The sequence below is a fragment of the Monodelphis domestica genome, chromosome 2 (assembly GCF_027887165.1).
Source record: "Monodelphis domestica isolate mMonDom1 chromosome 2, mMonDom1.pri, whole genome shotgun sequence".
Classification (NCBI taxonomy): domain Eukaryota; kingdom Metazoa; phylum Chordata; class Mammalia; order Didelphimorphia; family Didelphidae; genus Monodelphis; species Monodelphis domestica.
Genome location: NC_077228.1, coordinates 458617969 through 458640803, shown reverse-complemented (window position 1 = coordinate 458640803; position 22835 = coordinate 458617969). Strand labels below are relative to the sequence as shown.

The 22835-nt window shown below is 41.0% G+C and overlaps 1 protein-coding gene and 1 pseudogene across 1 annotated transcript in view; both read left to right on the top strand.

The window, feature by feature from the left end:
* Window positions 1-20425, top strand: part of GCLM (glutamate-cysteine ligase modifier subunit) — a 29957-nt gene extending 9532 nt beyond the window's left edge. Inside the window, exons 3-7 of the mRNA XM_003340459.4 lie at window positions 3458-3542; window positions 6635-6691; window positions 7848-8050; window positions 9280-9394; window positions 17202-20425. Of these exons, the coding sequence (XP_003340507.1) occupies window positions 3458-3542; window positions 6635-6691; window positions 7848-8050; window positions 9280-9394; window positions 17202-17371 (630 nt within the window). The 3' untranslated portion in view covers window positions 17372-20425. The remainder of the gene's footprint in view (window positions 1-3457; window positions 3543-6634; window positions 6692-7847; window positions 8051-9279; window positions 9395-17201) is intronic.
* LOC103098747 (ubiquitin domain-containing protein 2-like) lies at window positions 182-3510 on the top strand (annotated as a pseudogene).
* Window positions 20426-22835: the final 2410 nt, after the last annotated feature.

Here is a 22835-nt window from a genome sequence, read left to right as displayed (position 1 = left end):
TTTCTTTTACTAGACTACCGTGGAGCAAAAGATCAACTAATCCAAAAATGTTTCACTAGAATTTGTGGTAAAATAGAACTCTTCAAAGGATATTCTAATGATGATATGGGAGTTTTATTTAATAGGAAGGATGTGTATGGGCAATGACTGAGGAGGGAGGTAGAGGCAAGCAGGCAGATGAGACCGCCCCCATGGGCAGGTGTGTGGGTGCCCAGCGAGAACTTGGAGGGCGCTGGAGGGCAGTGCTTTAGGTCATAATCAGCCTCTGAAGAAAGAGAAACCAAAATGGAAAAGGGATTATCCCATGACAGATGGACAATGGCGCAGCAAGAGAGATGAATTTTGGGATATGGCACCAGCCTTTGAAGGCCATAAAGAAATTTGGGACGCCCAGAAGGCTGCTGCACATGCCTTTGGGAGCAGTGATCCTGAACTGGCACAAGCAATCATCGATGGTGCACATAGGCCATTACCACATGGTGTCCTTACACAGTGTTAGGATGAACTGGGAGACAGATATCAACTTCTGGTCTAGTGATCTGGAGTCTCCGGATAGTCCCGACCCACCACCGAATCCTCGATATGAATGTCAACTCTGTTGACGTCTTTCCACAGGCAAAGACCACAAACTTTTGGCTTGTAGTACAGACACAGAATACCACATGGAGAGGAGGTTGAATGCCGTGGAAGGAGTGGAACCATGTGGTCAGTGCTGGTTCTTTTCAGGCAGGCCACTCACTGACAAAACAAAAGTGGAAGAATTGAAGATCCCAAAGGACTGTAGTACAGGTTATTGTGAACCAGCCCTTGCAAAATCCAACACCAGTGGAGAACTGAACTGGTTTTGTTGGCTGGTTTTCTCTTCCTTTGGTTTTTCTTCTTTTATGACATGAAATGTATTTCCACTGCCCTTATTTGCCCATGAATGTATTTAGTTCTGAGGAATGACCAATGAAAAATTCCATCTGTGATGGAGATCAATACAAAAAACAAAACACAAAGAGCTAGCCCTTGAGACTCATGTGATTGCCATTTCAAATGCAAGAATCAACAGATAAAATAGATAATCATTTATTAAGAAAACAAAACAAAACAGAAATCCAACATAAATGACTTTGTTTAAATGATTTGGACTTTGAATAAAGCAGCCTTCCATGAAGAACAGCACCTTTGGAATTTAGAATAATTTTTAAAAACAAAACAAATTCTGCTGTTTCAAAAAATGCCTACTGGGTAATTTGTCCCCAAATGCTGCTTCTTTGATGGCAATGGAAGTACAGTATTTATGATATTTCTGTTCTGTCTTTAACTGCTGTTATTGATAACTCATCCATCAAGAGGGAAAAGGGGGAAATATCCCTAGCATTGTGTTTAGCATTGCTTTCCCTTTCTCTGTTTGTTGAGTTTTTTTGTTTGTTTGTTTGTTTTTAATGTTCATACCAACCATTTTTGGTGCTATTTATCAAGCTGGTGGTGGGCAGACTTATGCTGTTACTAACTTCTGGAGCACTAGGCAATAATTTAGTAAGTATAATGAAATCTCACAAAAAAAAAAGATGTGTATATATGTATTCATGTGCACATATATGTGTATTTATGCATGTGGGGAAGGATGGAGAGAATGTAGACCTGTAGTTTCATTGGTATAGGGAATTAATAAGTAAGGAAGCTGTCCCTACCAGTGCAGTTTGGTATCTTCTCTCCTACTAATAGGCTTAGAGCCCTGAATGGAACACTGAGAGTTTAAGGGATTTGCCCAAAAGTCACACAGTGAGGGTAGGTCAGAGGCGAGCCTTGGATCGAAAAGATGTGCTCTTGGCCAGAGGCTGACTCTGCACCATAACATGATGCTTTAAGTCTCAGAAATCAGGGCCCCAAATGACCAGCAGTCCATGGGCTGGCTTCTGGTGGTACAATGACAAGAGGGAGACAGTTCAAGGGGGATATAGTCCATTTTTGAGTCTTATGCATGCATACAGATAAAACTTGTTTAAAACTACATGTATGTAGACATATGGCTATAGAGGGTATTCCAGTTTTAAGCTATTGAAGTCTAAGACTTCATTAAGACTTCTGGAATGCCCTGGATCTAACCATTTTAAACATTCTACCAGTCCACTAACCACAGCCAGAGGCCCTTGGAATATAAATTATAGGAGGTGTAGAAGAGGAAATGAATGGACCATAAGTCAGAAGAACTTATGAGTAATTGTATATGTTTCTTCTGGTTACTTCTAATTATGCCATTAATTGAACACTACTCATCATTTAATTTTTTTTACCTCTGATTCCGAGACCACATACAGTTTTCTGTGTGATCTATAAAGCAGATATAAATCTTAGCTCTCACTAGAAGAGGCCTAGGCTTGGTTGGGCCATATCTGGAAGGTGAGATTCAGTTCTAGGTGTCTCATTTTTGGAGGAGCACCGATGAGCCAGAATGTCTCATCTATGGGAGAACAAGCAGATTGGCTAAGAGCCTCAGATTCATCAACTCTAGATCAGTTGAAGAACCTGGAAATGTTTGGCCCAAGAGGGAAAAGATTTGGTGGCTATCTTCAAGTGTTTGGAAAACTATCAATGGGACAGGAAAGGAACTACACTTGTTTTTCTTGGTGTCAGAGGGCAGAACTAAAAGGGAAGGTTAGAAATTTCTGAGAAGTTAATTTAGATTTGATGGAAAGAAAAATTTCCTATCCAAAAGTGAAGTGGGCTGCTTTGGAAAGTAGTGGGTTCCATTTCCCTTGAGACATTCAAATGATCGTCCAGTCTTTCCCTGATGAGTCTGTTGTCCAGTGCTAGAGGTCAGGCTGTGGTTTCTTAGTTGGCCTCAGATATTTCCCAGTTCTGAAATTTGACTCAAATTTCAAATTTGACTTGAATCTGTGATTTGCAAAAAGTCTCCATATATGCAAGACACCTTCAAAGGTAAATGTTAAAAGTGTAAGCTGAGTGTGTTAAATCCGTGTTTGCCAACAATTTATTCCTATCACCTCATTTTAAATTACAATAAGATTACTTATTTTTATGAGCAGGATTTAGCATGAATGATTTAGCATGTCCAAGAATGTTAGAGGCACAATAGAACTTAAAACTCTTTTATGAGTTATACTATGTAAATGGTAAAAATAATAATAATAATATTGCTTTAAAGTTTCAATATATTTTATAGAGGATTTTCATACAGAATATATCTTTCCCCCCAAATAGCTTTAACCTAATGTGCCTATTTTGAAAAATACACAATTATTGAAAGGCTATTACTTTGCCTATGAATTTTTTTAGGTAAGTATAATACTTTAGTCAAGCTTTTCCATTTATTTTCATTTTGTAGTGATAAATTATTTGCTTATGGTACCTTGATTCTAAAGCAATTGACCTTAAGGAGGAAAAGCAGAATGATTCATTAATAATCATCTTCTGAACTCAACTCTCAAACCTACTCTCTTTGTTATAGGAGTTACCAGATGTTTTGGAATGTTCCGTAGCTCATGCAGTAGAAAAAATAAATCCGGATGAAAGAGAAGAGATGAAAGTTTCTGGTAAAGTCCATTCTTTAAAATCCATCTTACTGTTCCATTATACAGTGCCTGTCATGGCCAGATCTTTGTCAGGAACAGAATGAGCCCCTATTGCTTGCTTGTAGGATGCGAATCAGTCCACACATGCAGGTCATTCAGATGAATGGGGAAGCTGTGCACCGCCAGGGAGAAATGGGAAAATGAAATTTGCTGAAGACTTGGATTAATCGAGGGTCAAAAAGAGTTGTCTGAATTGGGTCTCCTATAAGGCCAGGCAGGGAGCACTCTGTGGGTGTGGGGATGCGTCTCAGTGTTGTGGATTTTAGGCTGCAGCTTAGCCCTGGATAATCAGGGAAGAGGGAGTTGGAGCAGAAGAAAGAGAGGTGAAATGGAAACTCCGTGTTCCTTTTCAGAGGAGCTAAAATCTGCCCTTCCTGTCCCTGTTGGGAGGCTGTCTGGAAGTCAGGCTCTGGGGAAGGAGCACCCAACATAGGATCATACCTATTTGGAGCTACAGGAGTCCTTAGAGGCCATTGAGTACAACCTCCTCATTTAACAGATGAGGAAACTGAGGCACAGAGACATTTGAGTGACTTGCCTAGAGTCAAATTAAATACGATTAGTAATAAATGCTCTTTGATTGATTTGCTAGGAGGCTGCTCTTCTGGCTTTGTCTTTTACTCACACGTTGAAAAGTTGAATAAGTAAATCACTTTACTTTAAATCATGAAAACAGCCTCAAAATCAATCAGTAACCATTTATTGAGTGCCTACTGTGTACCAGTCATAAGAACTAGGAATACAAAACCAAAAATATGAAACGGCTCCAGGTCTCGGGAAGGCTCCGTTGTGTTGGAAGAGCCTTATGCCTGCGACGGGATGTGCAGGGGAGCTGCTGGGGCCTTGCAGGTGCCAGAGGAGGGGGCTGCGGGCTCCAAGGCTGGGGCAGGGGGAGTGTGTGCCCAGCATGAAAGCCGATGGAGACAGGCCGAGACGTGGAGGATGGAGAGCGGCTGAGGGGAGCATGGCAGAGGGGCAGCGACCAGACACGCACAGCGATGCTGGAGGGATGGCTGGGAGCCAGTCTGGGAGGAGTCGGTCAGGGCACAAGCCGAGGAGACAGCTTCCCGAGCGTCGCTCCTGTGGGTTCCAGGCCCCAGCCAGCTCTGCCCCTTCCCTGGGGGTTCTGCATTGTTCCCGCCCTGACAGAGGCTGTAGGGAGTGTGAGAAAAGAGCTTCCCCCTTCCAAGCCTCCTTCTCTTCATTCTCTGCCTTTCGGGTCTAAAGCAGCCCTCAGCAACAGGGCTGAGGCCGGCACAGCAGTGGGACCAGCGGCCTGCACTTGCTGCTTGGTCTTTGGGGAGATGCCGGCCTCCCTGCTGGAGCATCTCAGCGGTCACAGGCCGGCCTCCGTGCCATGCATTGAAGGGCTGTATTCGAGCAGGCGCTCATGAGGACCTCCTGCGTGTGGGGAGGTGGAGGGTGAGGAGGGCTCCAGCCCTCAGGGCTCACCCAGACGGGCAGAGCCAGGGTGGGGGATCCCTGAGCCAGGCATGCAGGGATCCAGAGCTCGGATAGAACGAGGTGAAAGTCCTGGAAAAGTCTAGTTTCACTGGAACAAGAGCAGCGCCTGCTGGGAGGCCCGGGGGCCGGTGTGGACGGGTCATCAGAGCTGCTTTGGCTGTCCTGGAGAATGCTCTGCTAAGAAGGGAAGCTCCCAGCTAACACAGAGAGACTCCCAGGAGCCGGACCAGCCAGACCTGGACTCCCTGCAGCGCTGGGGCTGCCACCATGGATGCTGCCACACAGACACTTCCTGCACGCTCTTCCCTGAGGCCGACCAAATGAGGGAAGAGGTTCTGGTGCCCCGCAGAGGGGCCGAGCATGTAGTGATGGGCTCAGGAAAGCTGTGTGAATTGAATTGTGATCAGCTGGATACTTCCATATCAAAGGGTTAGTCATCACTTAAAGAAATTCTGCAGACGTTTTAAAATCAAAACTCTAATTTGTACCTAGGACTGTTAGTTAGACACATCGTTCCTGCCTTGGGGGAGCTGACCGTCCCCTTGGGAAAGGAGGTCCCTGCAGGAAGACATTAAGTGTGAGAACATGGTGGGAATTGTTGTTGAGAGTACTGGAGGGGGTCCCAGGCCTGGTGCCAGCCGGCAGAGCCTGCTTTCAGGATGGGCACCGGAACGTCAGCACGTGGTTATGGGAATGCTTTTCAGGCTGAGAAAGCCCTCTGTGTGGTTAGAGGCAAACAGGAAGGAAGTGTCAGAGAGAGAGACATTCAATAATGCTGGCCGGAGAACCGGGACCAGAGGAGAATGGACTAGATCACGCCTAAGAATGTGGATCTCTCTTCTCTTTCTTTCCTTCTTTCCTTTCTCAGTGGATCCCTTGAATAAATCTAGATTTTTTTATATCAGGTTTACTGAAAGTGAAGCCTATTGGTGATATTTTTATTGAGCTATTGAAAGACACAGACCTTGTAGAGTGAAAATAGCAGCCACTCTAGAGTAAATAAAAACCATTCCTCCAAAGAGTTTTTAACATTTTTTTCTCCCTTACTACTACTACTACTACTACTACTACTACTACTACTAACTTAAAATTAAATCTCAAGTAAACAGGTCTCCTCTTCCCTGGCTTACAAGCAAATTTTCCTGGTTTTAACTAAATTGAAAGTCAATGTCAAAAACTTTACCAAATCATTGAAATATAAAACTGAGTACCAATAGAAGCTGCTGATGACTTGTTCTTATCAAATAAAATCTAACTCTCATGATCTGAATTATTTGCTTAATCTGCCTTGTTCCAACTAATATAAAGGGAACCAACTTTTTTAATGAGAAGATTTCTTTTGATGTGACCTATCATTAAGGAATCATGTTATGGATGTAAAATTTATAATTAAAAAAACTAAATTCATTAAAGCGGTTAATGTGAAGTGAGGGTTGAAGTGAGGAAAACGGAAGAAAATTTCCTTCTATACTATTTAGAAAAGTTCTGGAGAACTTCAGGGTGTATTAATTTTTAAAAAGGTACTTTTTGTATTTAGCATTAAAAATTGAATACTTACTAACTTCTTTTGTTTTTTATTTGGCGGACAGCAAAACTGTTTATTGTAGGATCAAACTCTTCCTCCATGAGAAGCGCCATTGAAATGGGTAAGCAAGAACAGAGCTGCTTTTTTCCTTCATGTTGGGCTTTACAGGAATGTGGCCTTTACGTTGTTGCTGGCTGACATCAAAGAAAGGGCACTGATCTTGAGGGAAATCGTTTTCTCTTCTAAAGGCCTAGATAGATGGCAGGTGCAGGGAGCACAAATCGTTCTAATCCATAAGATCGAGAATGGATGCTTTTTTTGGCATATTAAAAAGGTACTCGGTCTCTTTTGCAAGTGAGTACGTGACGGCTCCTGATGGCCGGAGAAGCTGCCCACTGCGTGTGGCTCTCTGCATTCTGGCCCCACAGCTGCGTGACCACACGGGCACCTGGTGTAGACACGAGTAGTTTTCCCCATCACTAACAAAACGAGATTGATGTGGACACCAGAGAGAAGCAGCTTATACATTTCTGTTTCTGGAGTGAGCGGTCGGCTCTAAAAACATGCCGATCCGTTCTTAGGCCTTACGGCACCGTCACTTGCCTGTTTCTGGAAATGTAGATCCACTTGCCATATTCCTGGCTTCAAATAAGGCGGCTCAGCCCATGGAGTGCCAGGCCTGGAGTCAGGAAGACCTGAGGTCTGAGCCAGCCTCAGACTTCCCAGTGATGGGCCCTGTTTGCCTTCATCCCTGGGGGAAGGAGATGGCGCCCCACTCCAGGGTCTGTGCCAAGAAAGCCCTCAGGCAGCATTGGAGGGCCGGGGCCCACGGGGGGGCCAAGAGTGGGGTGTGAATGACCAAACAACAGCCACTCACTCCCAACAAGAAAGACTCAAAATATTGGGAGAAGAGCCACCGGGGGGCTCAGTGGTTAGAGAGCCAGGCCCGGAGACAGGAAATCCTGGGTTCAAGTGTGACCGGAGACCCTGAGCAAGTCACTTAACCCCCGCACCTTAGGCCTCCCCTGCTCTGCCTTGGAGCTGCTCCTTGTTGTTGATTCTGAGACAGAAGGGAAGGGTTTTTTATATATATATATATACATATATATGTAGGCACACCCTGGGGGTCGCCCCGGGAAGGGAGAATTTTTGTCCATTCTCCCCTGGCAGCAAGAGCAGCGATAACCGGGAGGCCTCGAGGAGGCCGGGGGGAAGTCCGGGCTGCAGGGTCCTGAGCCGCCTGAACCTCACACCTCACGCGCTCTCTCTGCCGCCAGCCTGCTCCGCCCTGGGCATCGCGCAGCTGGACTCGGTGATCATCGCCTCGCCGCCCGTGGAAGACGGCGTGAATCTCGCCCTGGAGCACCTGCAGCCTTACTGGGAGGAGCTGGAGAACCTGGTGCAGAACAAGAAGGTGGTGGCCATCGGCACCTCCGACCTGGACAAAGCGCAGCTGGAGCAGCTGTACCAGTGGGCGCAGGTAACGGGCGGCTCAGAGCGGACCGGGAGGCTTAGTCAGGCGACGTCAGGCCCGATTCACGTCAGGGATGCACATGTTTGTGAATGCACGTACAAGTGCTCCTCGAGGAGCGGCGAGAGCTCCAGGGCCAGCCTCGAAGGGCCCGGGTTCCAGTGCGGACACCGAGGCAGGAGAGCGGGGTAGCATGGGCCGCCGTCTCGTGCCCTTTACGTGGAGGTTACGTTAGACCGAAGAGCGTTCTTCATGACGCCCTTTGTGGGGCGCGGCCCTTGTCATTCCTGGTAGAGTCGGATACGGGAGGGCCCTTAAGCCACACGTGTCAGCAGGAGAGCCGTGTTCCGGGGCGACTCCCTTACTCGCGTCCATCCTGCCCCTTTCCAAGGTTTTAGACTTCTCGCGGCTCAGAGAGCCCAGCCGGACGTGCCGTCCCAGAAGCCGAGGCCCGGGCTCTGCCCCTTCTGGCCAGTGTGACGTTGGGAGCGACGCCGCCTTGTTGGGCCCCGTGTCCCCTCTGGGCTGGATGGGCCCCTTCCACCTCCAGCATTCCATGCCTCGGTGTCCTCTTCCTTCCTTGAGAGGTTACTGCTTGCTAGAGCGTGGTTTATTGAAAACAAATGGGGCGTTCTCTCAGCGGGGCCTGCGGAGAGCCTCCTTAGCCACGGCTCATGAGCACCGTCTCCTTTCCTGGCCGTTTCCCCTGACTCGGTTATCTTGAACACAGACCAGGGGATATACTCACAGTTTTGACATTTGAAAACTTTGTGAGGAAGTGATTGCTTTTGTAGCTCAGATTTGGTGGGAAAGAACTCACTAGCCACTATAGAGGGCCATTGGTGTCGCTCCTTTTATTTTTCTGCAGCATTTGTAAACTTTTGGGAGATCTGGACATTTTTTTAAAAAAACGGATCGGGGTTCCCCTTTTTTTGCTGCTGCAACATTCTTGTACGGTGATAATCCTAGAGGGTGACAAGCAAGTCTGCGACGGTCCTGATCTTCCCATTTTGATTTGCACTTTCCCACTTTAGAAACGAAGCGTGTCTGTCGTTTGAGTTTTGGTGTCTTTGTGAGGCGAATGTTGACGTGCACCGGGGGCCTGAACTAGAACCTAAACAAAGCCCCTTGGCTGGGGGACAGGGGCATGTGTGATTGGCAGCCAGGACGCGGCCATGCCAAAGAACTTGAGCGGATCTAGGAAGTCACCAGTAAATGAAGATTCTTTTCATCCCTAGGTAAAACCAAACAGTAACCAAGTGAATCTTGCCTCCTGCTGCGTGATGCCGCCCGACCTAACAGCATTTGCCAAGGAGTTTGACATACAGCTGCTGACTCACAACGACCCCAAAGGTAAGCCGGACAGTTCCTGTAAGGACAGACGGAAATCTTGCATTTTTCTCACCCAGGAGACCCCAGAGAACACACTTAGGGCTATCTAAATGCGGCCTAACTAAAGATGGGTATCTGGCAAAAGTACTCGTAATTTAATCATAATTTAAGTCATTAAAAACTTAATACTTAGACCTACTACTAGAGAAGGTAGGTTTGTTGTGTCAGAGAAATAACGCTTCATGGAGCAATGAGGGCAGACATGGAGGAGAGAGCCACCCCCTGCCCTTAGGAACATGCCTACACGGATGGAATCACATACCAAGTATTCATTAGATGATAAAAATAAATCCCCTTTGAACTCATACTGACTCTTCTCTGTCCTCTATGAGTGTTTAAAATATAATCTAAACTTCCTACTTAAGAGAGTGATGATTTGACTTCATCACTTTTAAGTATGCTTCTGGATAATATCCTAAGATTAATTCATATTCATTCCCATCATTCAGTTAGCATTTATTTTTTTTAAGCCCTTACTTTATACTTTAGAATCAATACTTTGTATTGGTTCCAAGACAGAAGAGTGGTAAGGGCTAGGCAATGGGGGTTCAGTGACTTGCCCAAGGTCACACAGCTAGGAAGTGTCTGAGGCCAGATTTGAACCTAGGACCTCCCATCTCTAGGCCTGGCTCTCAAGCCACTGAGCTACCCAGCTGCCCCCAGTATTTATTATTATTATAATTTATTTATTACTCTGTGCCGGACACTGCTAGGAATGGAGAGGTATAAAGACAAACATCAAGTCACTTCTATCAGGGAGACACCCTAAACATGTAAAAGTAGATTTAATAGAAATAAATACAAAACAGTTAGCATAGACAGATTTATTTCTATTGAATATAGGTTTTTTTTTTATTTAAATTAATTTATTTAGTCAATTTAGAGCATTATTCCTTGGTTACAAGAATCATATTATTTCCCTCCCTTCCCTCCCCACCACCATTCCCACAGCCAACACGCAATTTCATTGGGTATTACTTGTGTCCTTGATCAAAACCTATTTCCATGTTGTTGGTGTTTGCATTAGGATATTCATTTAGGGTCTATGTCCCCAACCATATCCCCTTGACCCATGTAGTCAAGCAGTTGTTTTTCTTCTGTGTTTCTACTTCCACAGTTTTTCCTTTGAATGTGGATAATGTTTTTTCTCGTAGATCCCTCTGAGTTGTTCAGGATCACTGCAATGCCACTAATGGAGAAGTCCATTATATTCGATTGTACCACAGTGTATCGGTCTCTGTGTACAATGTTCTCCTAGTTCTGCCCCTTTCACTCTGTATCAATTCCTGGAGGTTGTTCCAGTTCCCATGGAATTCCTCCACTTTATTATTCCTTTGAGCACAATAGTATTCCATCACCAACATATACCACAAATTGTTCAGCCATTCCCCAATTGGAGGGCATCCCCTCATTTTCCAATTTTTTGCCACCACAAAGAGCGCACCTATAATTTTCCTTATTATCTCTTTGGGGTACAAACCCAGCAGTGCTATGGCTGGATCAAAGGGCTGACAGTCTTTTATCGCCCTTTGGGCATAGTTCCAAATTGCCTTCCAGAATGGTTGGATCAATTCACAACTCCACCAGCAATGCATTAATGTCCAGACTTTGCCACATCCCCTCCAGCATTCATTACTTTCCATTGCTGTCATGTTAGCCAATCTGCTAGGTGTGAGGTGATACTTCAGAGTTGTTTTGATTTGCATTCTTTGCAAATTTGATTTGATTCTTTGCTTATTCTGTCAAATAGTTTGTATAATATTAGGATTAGTTGTTCTTTGAATGTTTGATAGAATTCATTTGTGAATCCATCTGGACCTGGGGATTTTTTCTTAGGGAGTTCTTTGATGGCTTGTTCAATTTCTTTTTCTGTTATGGGCTTGTTTAGGTAGTCTATTTCTTTCTCTATTAGTCTAGGCAATTTATATTTTTGTAAATATTCATCCATATCACCTAGATTACCATATTTATTGCATATAACTGGACATAATAATTTTTAATGATTGCCTTAATTAACTCTTCATTAGAGGTGAGGTCTCCCTTTTCATCTTGGATACTATCAATTTGGTTTTCTTCTTTCCTTTTTTTAAATTAGATTGACCAGTACTTTGTCTATTTTATTTGTTTTTTCAAAGTACCAGCTTCTAGTCTTATTTATTAAATTAATAATTCTTTGACTTTCAATTTTATTAATTTCTCCTTTGATTTTTAGGATCTCTAATTTAATCTTCATCTGAGGATTTTTAATTTGTTCACTTTCTAGTTTTTTAATTTGCATGTCCAATTCATTGACCTCTGCCCTCTTTAATTTGTTAACATATGAACTCAAGGATATAAATTTCCCCCTGAGTACTGCTTTGGCTGCATCCCATAGAGTTTGAAAGGATGTCTCATCATTGTCATTTTCTTCAATGAAAGTATTGTTTCTATGATTTATTCTTTAACTAACCAATTTTGGAGAATCATATTGTTTAATTTCCAATTAATTTTTTATTTGCTTCTCCATGTACCCTTACTAATTATTATCTTCATTGCATTGTGATCTGAGAAGGTGGCATTTATTATTTCTGCTCTTTTGCACTTGTTTGCAATGTTTTTATGCCCTAGTACATGGTCAGTCTTTGTGAATGTGCTCCTGAAAAGGTATATTCCTTTTTTGTCCATATTTATTTTTCTCCACATATCTACTAACTGTAATTTTTCCTAAGATTTCATTCACTTCTCTTACCTCTTTCTTATTTATTTTTTTTTTTTTGGTTTGATTTATCTAGTTTTGATAAAGAAAGGTTCAGGTCTCCCACTAGTATAGTTTTTCTATCTATTGTGAGTCTTGAAATTTCTCAGACTTGTGAATGTTAAAAAAATTCCCCAATGGGGAATTCTCCATTGGAACAATTCCCTACTGGGATATTCCCCACTTGGAAAGTGAGAACTCTACTTGGATCAGAAATGGAAGGACCTCTACTCCACCCGTACTTAGGACTGCTTTAGGGGAGAAAACTCCTTGCTGAACAATGAGAAATGCTTACACCCATACTTAAGTCATGCCTATTTTTAGAATTAATATAAAGGGGTGCTAAGTACCTATTAAAGGTCAGGCAACTTGTAAACTTGCCAGGACAAAAAGGTGAGAAACTTACTCAAAGATTCTAACCTACTCAGGTGTGGATTGATAAAAGGATTAATCTACTCAGCTGTGAATTCAGAATGGGCTGTCCTTTGGAAAACGTCTATTGTGATTGGTAGATGGAAGAACTTAGGGGAGGTGACATAGGAGAAAACCCCCTATATAAGAAAAAAGATCTCTTGAGATGAAAAACAAGCTCTTGAGATATACAGGCTCTTGAGAGACAATCTCTAATGAGGTCTTTCAAGGGAGGCTGACTCTGGCTGGAACTCCCTCTGGGGAGACTCTGTCCCCCTGAATCCTCGCTTGAACAGATCTTATGGTGAGTGATTAAGGACTGACTGATCTCTCTCTCTTAAGACTCAGGTCTAGGACATGTTGGCTTAAGGCCCTTCATACTTATTCCTTTCTTACTCTTTCTCTCTTTAATTTCTCATTTTATTATTAATTAAAATCTCTATAAAACCCAGTTAACTTGGTTATATTTCATAATTGAGAATATTTCCCTGGCGACCACCTTATATATTTGATTTAAAAACAAAACACTGTAGTGAAAACATATTTCCTGCGGTCACAATTTACTCACCCACTCTTATATCTACTACAATTTATATCTTCCACTATTTTAATCACTACAGTTTACAACCTCAACCATTTTAACTCTTATAATTTATGGCTCCCACTCTTTTAAATGCCACACTATTTCATCCTTGAGCTCCTAGTTTCTCCTTTAGAAATTTGGATGCTATGCCATTTAGTGCATACATGTTGAGTACTGACATTTCCTCATTATCTCTACTGCCTTTTATCAGGATGTAATTACCTTCCCTATCTCTTTTAACTAGACCTATTTTTACTTTGGCTTTGTCAGATATCATGATTGTGACACCTGCCTTCTTTTTATCAGTTGATGCCCAATAGATTTGGCTCCATCCTCTTACTTTTTCCCTATGCGTGTCTACCTTCCTCGTGTGTTTCTTGTAGACAGCATATGGTAGGGTTTTGGTTTCTAATCCACTCTGCTTATTTGCTTGCTTTTTATGGGTAAGTTCATTCCATTCACATTCAGTTATGATTACCAGCTGTGTATTTCCTAGCATTTTGATTTCCACTCCTAGTCCTGCCTTTTCTTCTTTCACTATTTCCTTCTACACCAATGTTTTGTTTTTAATCAGTCCCCTTAATTCCCACCCTTATTTTACTTCCCTTTCTACCACCTCCCTTCTTATTTTCCCCTTATTTTCTTTACAGTCTTTTTAAACTGCGCCCCCACCCTCTCCCTCCATTGTACTGCTCCCCCCCCCCCCCCCATCAGTCCATTTGTTACCCTTCTGCTTCCCTATAGGGTGTAAATCAATTCTCTGCCCCAATGGATTGGATTGTTCTTCCCTCTTTGGGTCAATTTCAATGCACATAAGATTTGAGTATTTCCTATCTCTAACCTCTTTACCCTTCCAGTGTATTGATGTTCTCCCCCCACCCACCATGAGCTTCTTTGTGACATATATGCTTACCCCCTTTTGTTTCTTTTCCCATTTCTTTTAGTATTAACCTCTTTTTTTAGTTCTAGTTGTGTATATACACATATATATATGCCCATATATATGTGTTTATACATACATATATCTATATACATATTTATGTCTTGGCATTTCATCCTATACAGTTTGTCACTGTTCCCTCTAAGTGTAATTCTTCTAGCTGCTCAGGTGATAATAACAATTTTTAAGAGTTACCAATGACCTCTTTTCTTATAGGGATACATATCATTTTAACACATTGGGACTCTTAAAAAAAGTTTTTTGCTTTTGTTTTCCTTTTTCACCTCTTTCTTACTTACCTTTTGGTGATTCTCTTGAGTTCTGTGCTTGGGCATCAAATTTTCTGTTCAGGACTGGTCTTTTCTTTACAAATGTTTGTAATTCTTCTATTTTGTTAAACGATGATACTTTCCCCGTAAGAATATAGTCAGTTTTGTTGGGCATGGATATAGTTTTTAATGAAACTATTAGTTATAAACAGATTGAGCAGCTAGATGGTGCAATAGCTAGGATGCCAGGCCTGGAGACAGGAAGATCTAAGTCTAAATCCAACCTTAGACCCTTACCAACTGTGTGACCCTGATCAAGTCACTTAACCCTGTTTGCCTCAGTTTCCTCTTCTGTAAAATAAGCTGGAGGAGGAAGTGGCAAACCACTCTTTGGCAAGAAAACCCTGAAAGGGGGCCTGACTGAAGTGAACGAACAACAGATTATCTTGGCTTGGGAGCATCTGTCAGAGTCTGCCTGTCATGTTATTGGCCAGCTTTTATTTATCAAATCAATAAACATCCATCGAAGCCTCTGAAGGGAAAAGGCTGTGCCAGCAGAGCCCAGGCTCCCAGGACCTTCCTTTCTGGGCATGGGGACAAAATACATGGTCTTTATTGGTGTAATGAGGATTCTCTATTGAAAAAGTCACAGATCCTTGAGGTATTCAATAATTTTTAGATTTTCCAATAAATAATCCCTATTTTTTCAGTGATTCCTCTACCTTCACCTGAAAGTATGTCAATCAAAAAAACATGTACTCTTTCATAAAAGTTATATCTAAATGATAGAATCATAGCATTGTGAGCAACAAGAGAAAATAGCTCGTGTGGAAAAATTAGTATTTTCTACATTGGAAACTTAAAGAGGGAGTTTATCAGAGAATTAGTTTTAGAGATTTGAACAGACTTAATAAGTTGACCTTTCAGTAGAATACAAATAGGAACAAACACACACTACTCTTGCTGGTACAGTGCTTCCATATGACATTTTTTTCCTGTGACATTTAGTTTCAATTGTCATTCCATTATTATGGCAAAATAATCAGTTACTCTTAGAGTATGCATGTATGTGTGCGTGTCTGTATGGAAGGTCATTTTATATGTACAAAGCTGTGCAAACAAAAATACGGAGAGACGATCTGATCGTGTTGTTGGTGTATCTCCCATAGTGTGCTAGTGTGTGGCCTTGCACATAAATGTTTAATACATATATGGATGGATAAATGGAGTGTCTCTTATTGACATTCAGGCACCATGTTGTCTTTACATAATTTAAACCTTTAGGCTATAATTCTAAAACTTTGTCTAGACCATTTCTGGATACATTACTTAAAAATTCAGAAATTCTTCCCTTAAAAGGAATGTTAAAAATAGTTATTTTAGTCATTCCTGAGGAGTCAATGAAGAGTATAGTAATGAATAGTATAGCTCTTTGATGAAGATAATGTTCATTTTGTAACTTAGTTCCCACCCTGATGACATCACAACTTGAAACATTGAAAATTGGTTCATAAGCTTACTATACAAAATGAATTTTAGAATCCTGAGATTAGTTTAGATAAAGGCTAACTGCACTGTTGCAAATTATATAAAGGAAAAATCAATAGACCACAAAGACCATTTTGGTTTGGAAGCCGATTTTTTACTGACTTTATCATTAATTGATCTTGTACTTAGGAAAATACAGGTTCATTTGATGATTAATGTAAGTAATTTAGGAAGGTGGTTTGTCTGCTTTCAAAGAATATACAAAAATGTATATGTGAGTCAAAAGGGTTTTTTTTAATTAACTATAGTTTTAGCAATAACAATAACATTTGACATTTATACAGTACATTAGGTTTTACAAAATCCAAAGAGTCGGTATGAAGTAGTAGAAAGCTTGCTGGCCTTGGACCTGGGTTCACATCCAGTTCTGCCCTCTTCGCTGCCTGAGCTGGGGCAAAGCCTCTCTGGGGCTTCTGTTTCCTCATCTAAAAAAAAAGGAGGTTGAACTCAGTCTCTAAGATCGCTTCCAGTGCTAAAGCTATGACGGAGGATCCTGTCAACGTCATCCCCATTTATTAGACGGGGAAATGGCAGCTTAGCAGAAGCGAGAGTAGATCCACTTGCCGAGGTCACTTGGGCCAGGCACTCCTAGGCACCAGCCTGTGACGCCCAGAAGCAGGCCTGCCCGGCCACCGTACCCCCTGCCGCGTTCCCTTCCAAAGTCCAGGTGTGGCCGCGCCTCCGGGAGCGCACGCTGCGAGAGCTCTCATTTGGCCTTTGGTTCTGGAGTCTTTTCAGCCTCGCTCTTGTCTGTATTTTGAAATGATACGAACGTGGCTTGGGGCCCTCTCGGCAGCCGTCTTTGGCTCCGAGGTGGGTGTGCTTCGGTGTTTCTTCCCTGTTGGCTTCGAGCCTCGGTTTCCCTAGGACCGCCCCTTCAGAGGAGTCGTCCTTACGGGCAGTAAGCGGGGTCAGGGCTGCCTCTAAGGGCAGAGGTGTCACTTCCCCCAGTTTCTTTATCTGGAAAAGGAAGACTACTGTCTACCCTAACGTGGCTCGGAATGCATGGCACTTTGCACAGTCAGTGCTCAGCAGACGCTTAACTAGTTCACGTCGCGTTCTCTGAACTAGGTAATGCAGATGTAAATTGGTTCTCCATCTTTTGGCCTTGCGTAATAACGTACATGTCTACGAGATGTTCTCTAGGAGGCGATTCTGATAGCTGTCATGGCCATGTTCCACTCTACGTCCTTTTATTGTAGGTTTTATGTCACTGTTGCTTGTGTAGAGGCAGACGGGCTCATGTATCACTGCTAATCCTCTGTGATGATTTCTTTCTCTAGAACTGCTTTCTGAATCCAGTTTCCAAGAAGCTCTTCAGGAGAGTCTCCCTGACATCGGAGCAAATGAGTGGGTGCCCCTGTGGGTTCTTCGGTATTCTGTCATTGTGAAAAGCAGAGGGATTATCAAATCCAAAGGCTACATCATACAGGCCAAAAGAAGGGATACTTAAATTTCAGAGGAGGGTGGCCTACTGACTTTATACTGCAGAAAAGTCATTTTTTCCAAGTTGAGAATCCCTAAGATATAAAAACCAAAAGTGAGGCAAAGAGTCTAGTCCTATTTTGACAGTATGTTTTAAGTACTGTATGCTTCCTTCCTTGTCTCCAGACCAATTCATTCATATATGAAACATTGTATTGTTTTAATTAAACTATTGTTTTCTAATAGAAATTGTCTATAAAGAAAATACTTACAACATAGTCTTTATTTTTATGACTAATATAAATCAAGAAAATTGTTGCTAGGTATATTTTGACCATAGGCATCAGGGTGAGATATATAGAGATGGATGTACATATCTATCTCTCTATATATTTTATTTACCAAGAAAAATTGATTAATTACTTCTTAATTCTTAAATAAGGATGTTTAAGTACAGTTGTTAAAACTAAAACACTGGAGAATATTCCTATCATTGATTGAAATTACATCTAAAAGTAAATAGAGAAGTTGGACTCTGCTATATATTATAGGTATTTTTTTCTTTTCAATACATGAATAAAAATTTAACTTTTTCCCTGGCACTCTGATCCTTATAATAAAAATTGCCTTGTTCTTGTGCCATATTTCTTCTTGCTTATGTTTCCTACAAGAACAAACCAATGTAACCAAAAAGAAACTGGTGGCATTCTTAATCACAAGAGACAGCTTTCTTCTGGGGAAACATTCAGCTCCTGATAATCTTTACACCTCTTGAGCCATCTGGAATAATCTGCTGCCCCCAGATGATTTGGGTGCCCAGTCAGCTGAGTGTATTCTGTGCCATTCCCTACTAACGATAACATTACACCATTCGTGTAAATGACTACCTAGAAGAGGTGACTAAAGGCCACAAATGGGATTTTTTAAATGTCCTGAATTCAGAGCCAAAGTCATGTGTAATAACTCTTTAAAATAAGGTCTTACTATTCAAAAGCAAGGAGTCAAGTAATAGCATTTAGAATGGAAAGGACCTAAAAACAATCTAATTACATTTTATTCATTTGCTATTAGTTCTTAAACTAAATTTTTTTCATAGGCAATGCCTATAGCAGTTGGATTTTATTATGACCTAAAACTTTGTATTAATCCAATATTCTTGGAATTGCATTCAATATATTTGACTCAAGAACCCAGGGGAAATTACAGAACTCATTTTGCTTTAGCTTTCTCAGCTTAGCAAAAAAAGACCTACATATAAGTATTTAAAATACCTTATACATCCTTTCTAACCCAAGAATTTTTATGCCAATAGATAACTTATTTGATAATAGTTATTGCTCTGTTGAAATAAGATAACCTAATTTTTATTCCTAGAGATGTAATTGTTATTCTAGACTTTGAACTTGCTTGAAGCCTTATAGCGTTTTTATATTAACTTTTAATATAGTATGTTCTCAAAAATGAAACTAGTTTTAGAAATGCAAAACATTCTTCCCATCTAACATGTCTTTTGAACAAAAAGTTTACAAATAACTGTTTCAACCTGTAAAATGAATTATTCTCAAAATATAAAGAGAAGCTAAATGTTACATTAATTTTTTTAAATCTTGGTCTTGTAAAAATTGAAATTGTTAGGTTTGGGAGTTTTTTTGTTTGTTTTTAGTTGCCTTGCTAATGCTTCTGCTGAACTCTAGGTACATCTTGTCCTCTTTTGCTTTGAGATTTCTAAAGAATATAGACTCATTTTATGAAAGGAGGGATCATGTGTGTCATTTCTTAAATGAGCTTTTTGTTCCTTTTGTTGCTGAATAACAAATCTAGTGTAGCTTATTGAATTTTTTAAAAGCCTTTCTAGTTTTATTGTGCTTTATTTCTATTATCCTTTTTTCTAGAAATATTAGAACATGTGGGTTACCTTTCAATTTTTTTTATATTTAGGACTTGTTAGAGTGACAAAACTCCAACACTAAGAATCATAACACTATTAAAAAACTGGGCTTAAAAAATAGTTATCCATATTATACATGAAGGATTTGTTTCTGTGGGAGATATGGTTAGTGACCAAACATAAATAACTTCTATGACTACTCCCTTCTAATAAACTATAAAAGATGTTAGTTAGCAAGGTGGAAATTGGATTTTTCAAACTACTTTGAAGCTTTATGATAGCATGACTAGTGGAATTGTGGCATGGTGTGTATAATGGGTCTTTCTTGAACATCTTCCAAGAGTTTTTGGTTTCCAGAAGGACCAAAGTGTCATAACATTGATTCTGAAGACCACATTTATAATAAGGCTCCTAGTTAGAGACCTACTGAAAAGAAATGAAGTTAAATAATAATTGGAAGTTGCTATTTCAAACTGTGGTCATCAAAAGTAAGTCATTTGAATGACTAAGTGTAAAAAGATGAGGCATTTTTCTCTAGTGCATGAATGTCTTTTTTTCCTATTTCCTAGTAATGACTGACATAAATAAAACTTTGTTTTTCTAGAAGTACTGATTATGCACAGACCATTCAATTATGTATATTGATAAACAGATTTTCATTTTAGCATTCCTACCTATTAAATATTTTCTATATTTGGGCAATGTAAGCAGGTGATATAGAAGTGACATGCCAACGAGTAACTTTTCCAGTCAAGATGTACATTTAGAAATCATATTAAACTATTTAATTGTGAATTAAAACTCTCATTTTAATAGATTGATTTGTGTTCTTGCTATCATCTAGATATCCATTTTGACCACATTTTTTTCCAACATTAACTGTATAATGTATCAGAGCTTTCTTTTTCTATCAGCAGATTTATTAAGTTGATAAAGGGTAGTTTAGTTTGCTAGTGTGGTATTTAAAAAAAACATGTAACATGGCTTTCATGATATTTTTATAGTTCTTCAGAATGACAAATCTATTTAAGAAGGGGAAATGCTTTAATTTAGATAGTCCTGCATTTTCTTGTTATATATCTCTTTAGAGGTGTGCTATGAAATTAAGGTAAAATAAAACATATTACAATATTTATAATAGTTTTTAATTTTATTTCTTGAATTTAATTAAAATAAAAGTATGAATTGAATGTGTTTGAATTGTCTTGCATTTCAGTCGGGATAATTAGACAGGCCCTAAAGCATAGTTAACATTCATTCAACTGCCTACTGGAATTTAATATACCCCAAACAGATCTCATCTTCTTTTCACCAAAACCCACCACTTCACCAAATTTCCCCGTTTCTCTTAAGGACACCAGTCTCCTTCTAGTCACTTAGATTCTAAACATCACACATAGCCAATCGGGTGCCAAGTTTGGTCAGTGTTACTTCCACTCTCTCTTCCATCCCTCTCCTCCTCTCAGCCACCTCCTGAGTCCAGGCTTCTATGATTGGACTGTTTCAGTAGCCTGGCTGATTGGTTTCCCTCTCACACATGTCTCCACTCCAGTCTATCCTCCACTCAAATGCCAAAATGAGCTTCCACAGCACGGCTGACCATATCACTCCCTTTTGTAATCAGCCTCCAACCTACTGTTCTAGACTCGTCCTTCTCCTTCACAACTCTGCCAGCCAGCCACATCTGGCTTCTTACTATTCTTTGAAAGTCTCTGTGCCTTTGTCCTGGCTGTCCAGGGTCCTGAATGGACTCTCTCCCATCCCCTACCCCCACCCCCACCCCTCCACACACACACACACACACACACACACACACACACACACACACACACACACTCTATCTCTTTGGACTCTGCTTTCCTTCAAAATTAAGCTCAAGAAGTCTTTCTTGATTTCTCCCAGCTGCTACTGCCTTCTCCCCACAGATTATCTTTTATTTTGCATCTACTTCTGTGTCTTATTTATCTTGTCCTTCCCAGTGAAGGGTAAGTCTTCTGAGGATAGAAACTGTTTTACTTTCATCTTTGTATCTCCAAACGTGGCACCTAATGACTGCTTAATAAGTGCTTGTTGACTGACCAATTAGTTCAATCCATGTATTAAATCTGCCTACTAGCGAAGAGAGAAACAGCTTCAAAATCAGGAGATACAAATAAGTCATTGAACTCTCAGTTTCCCAGGCAGTTCTCTGACTATGATTTGTACAATACATATGCCAATTTTCATTGGGGAAAATGGAAGTTTTCCCTTCAACTATGAAATCATAGATATAGGCCAAAAATTGAGAAGAAAATAAAATTATAATAATCATTTGGCTTATGCTTTTAAAGGTTAAATGGAAAAATATTCTCAGAAATTCTAAAGGCAAATAGGGCCAAATAACTTGCCTGGGGTCACACAGCTGAGGCTGGATTTGAACCTGGAAAGATGAGTCTTCCTGGTTCCAAGCCTTGTGCACTATCCACTGTGCTGCCTAGCTGCCCAAATTTAAGATCTTAAAAGTATTCATCATAAAAACTTAAAAATCCTTAGTTGTTGCCTCTAGCAATGATGGCATGCTTAAATTAAACATGTTGAGAAGTCATGTCAAAGTAAAAACAAATGTAGACCTTAAAGACAGGAGACCCGGGCTTGGATTCCTCTTCTTATTAGCTGTGACCATAGGCAAGTTTCTTAGTTTTCTCATTTGTAAAAATGAGGACAATAAATACTTGCAGTGCCTCCCTTATAACATAATTATGAGCTAAATGCTAAGTCCCATATCCATGTCCTTTTGAAAGGGTTAAGCTACATGTAGAGCTATTAGAAGACACTGCTTTCAGTCAGTCAAGCAGCATTTATTGACAACTATGCGCCAGACTGTGCCAAGGTGCCACAGATACAAATGAAAAAATGAAATTTTAGTCCCTCACATTCTACTAGGGGATAGGATCCTTATAAATACACAGGGAGAAGGGCAGGGGCAGCTGGGTATCACAGCGGTTAGAGAGCCAGGCCTGCCTGGAGTCAGAAGGGCCTGAATTCAAATCTGGCCTCAGATACGTTCTAACGATGTGACCCTGGACAGGTCACTTAATCCCAATTGCCTAGCCGTTGCTGCTCTTCTGTCTTAGAATACTAAGACAGACGGTAAGGGTGGGAAAAAAAAAGTCAACTCACAAGGAGTGGGAGACAATAACCACCTGGTGACCCATGTGTTATATGAAGAACAGACTGACCCATTTGGCTGAACTGAAGGAATATTTCATAATCAGCTTGAAGGCAGATTGCAAAATATAGGCCATGTGTTAGCATTTCATCTGAAAGGCAATAGAGACCCACTGAAGTTTCCTGAGCAAGTGAATAAGTCAGACCTGTGTTTTATGAATATCAAGTTGGCCTCAATGTGGATGAATTGGAGAAGGGAGAGGCTGAATGTAACAACAGTCCAGGCTCTTGATGTCAAAAGTTTGCACAAAGGCAATGACCATGTGAGTGGAGACCAACGTGGATATGAGAAATGTTATGGAGATGGTCAATATCTGGCACTTGATTGGTTGGAGAAGGAGGAGTAAGTGAATTACTGAGGAAAGCTACGAGGCTTGTGACAAGGAAATCACTTTAA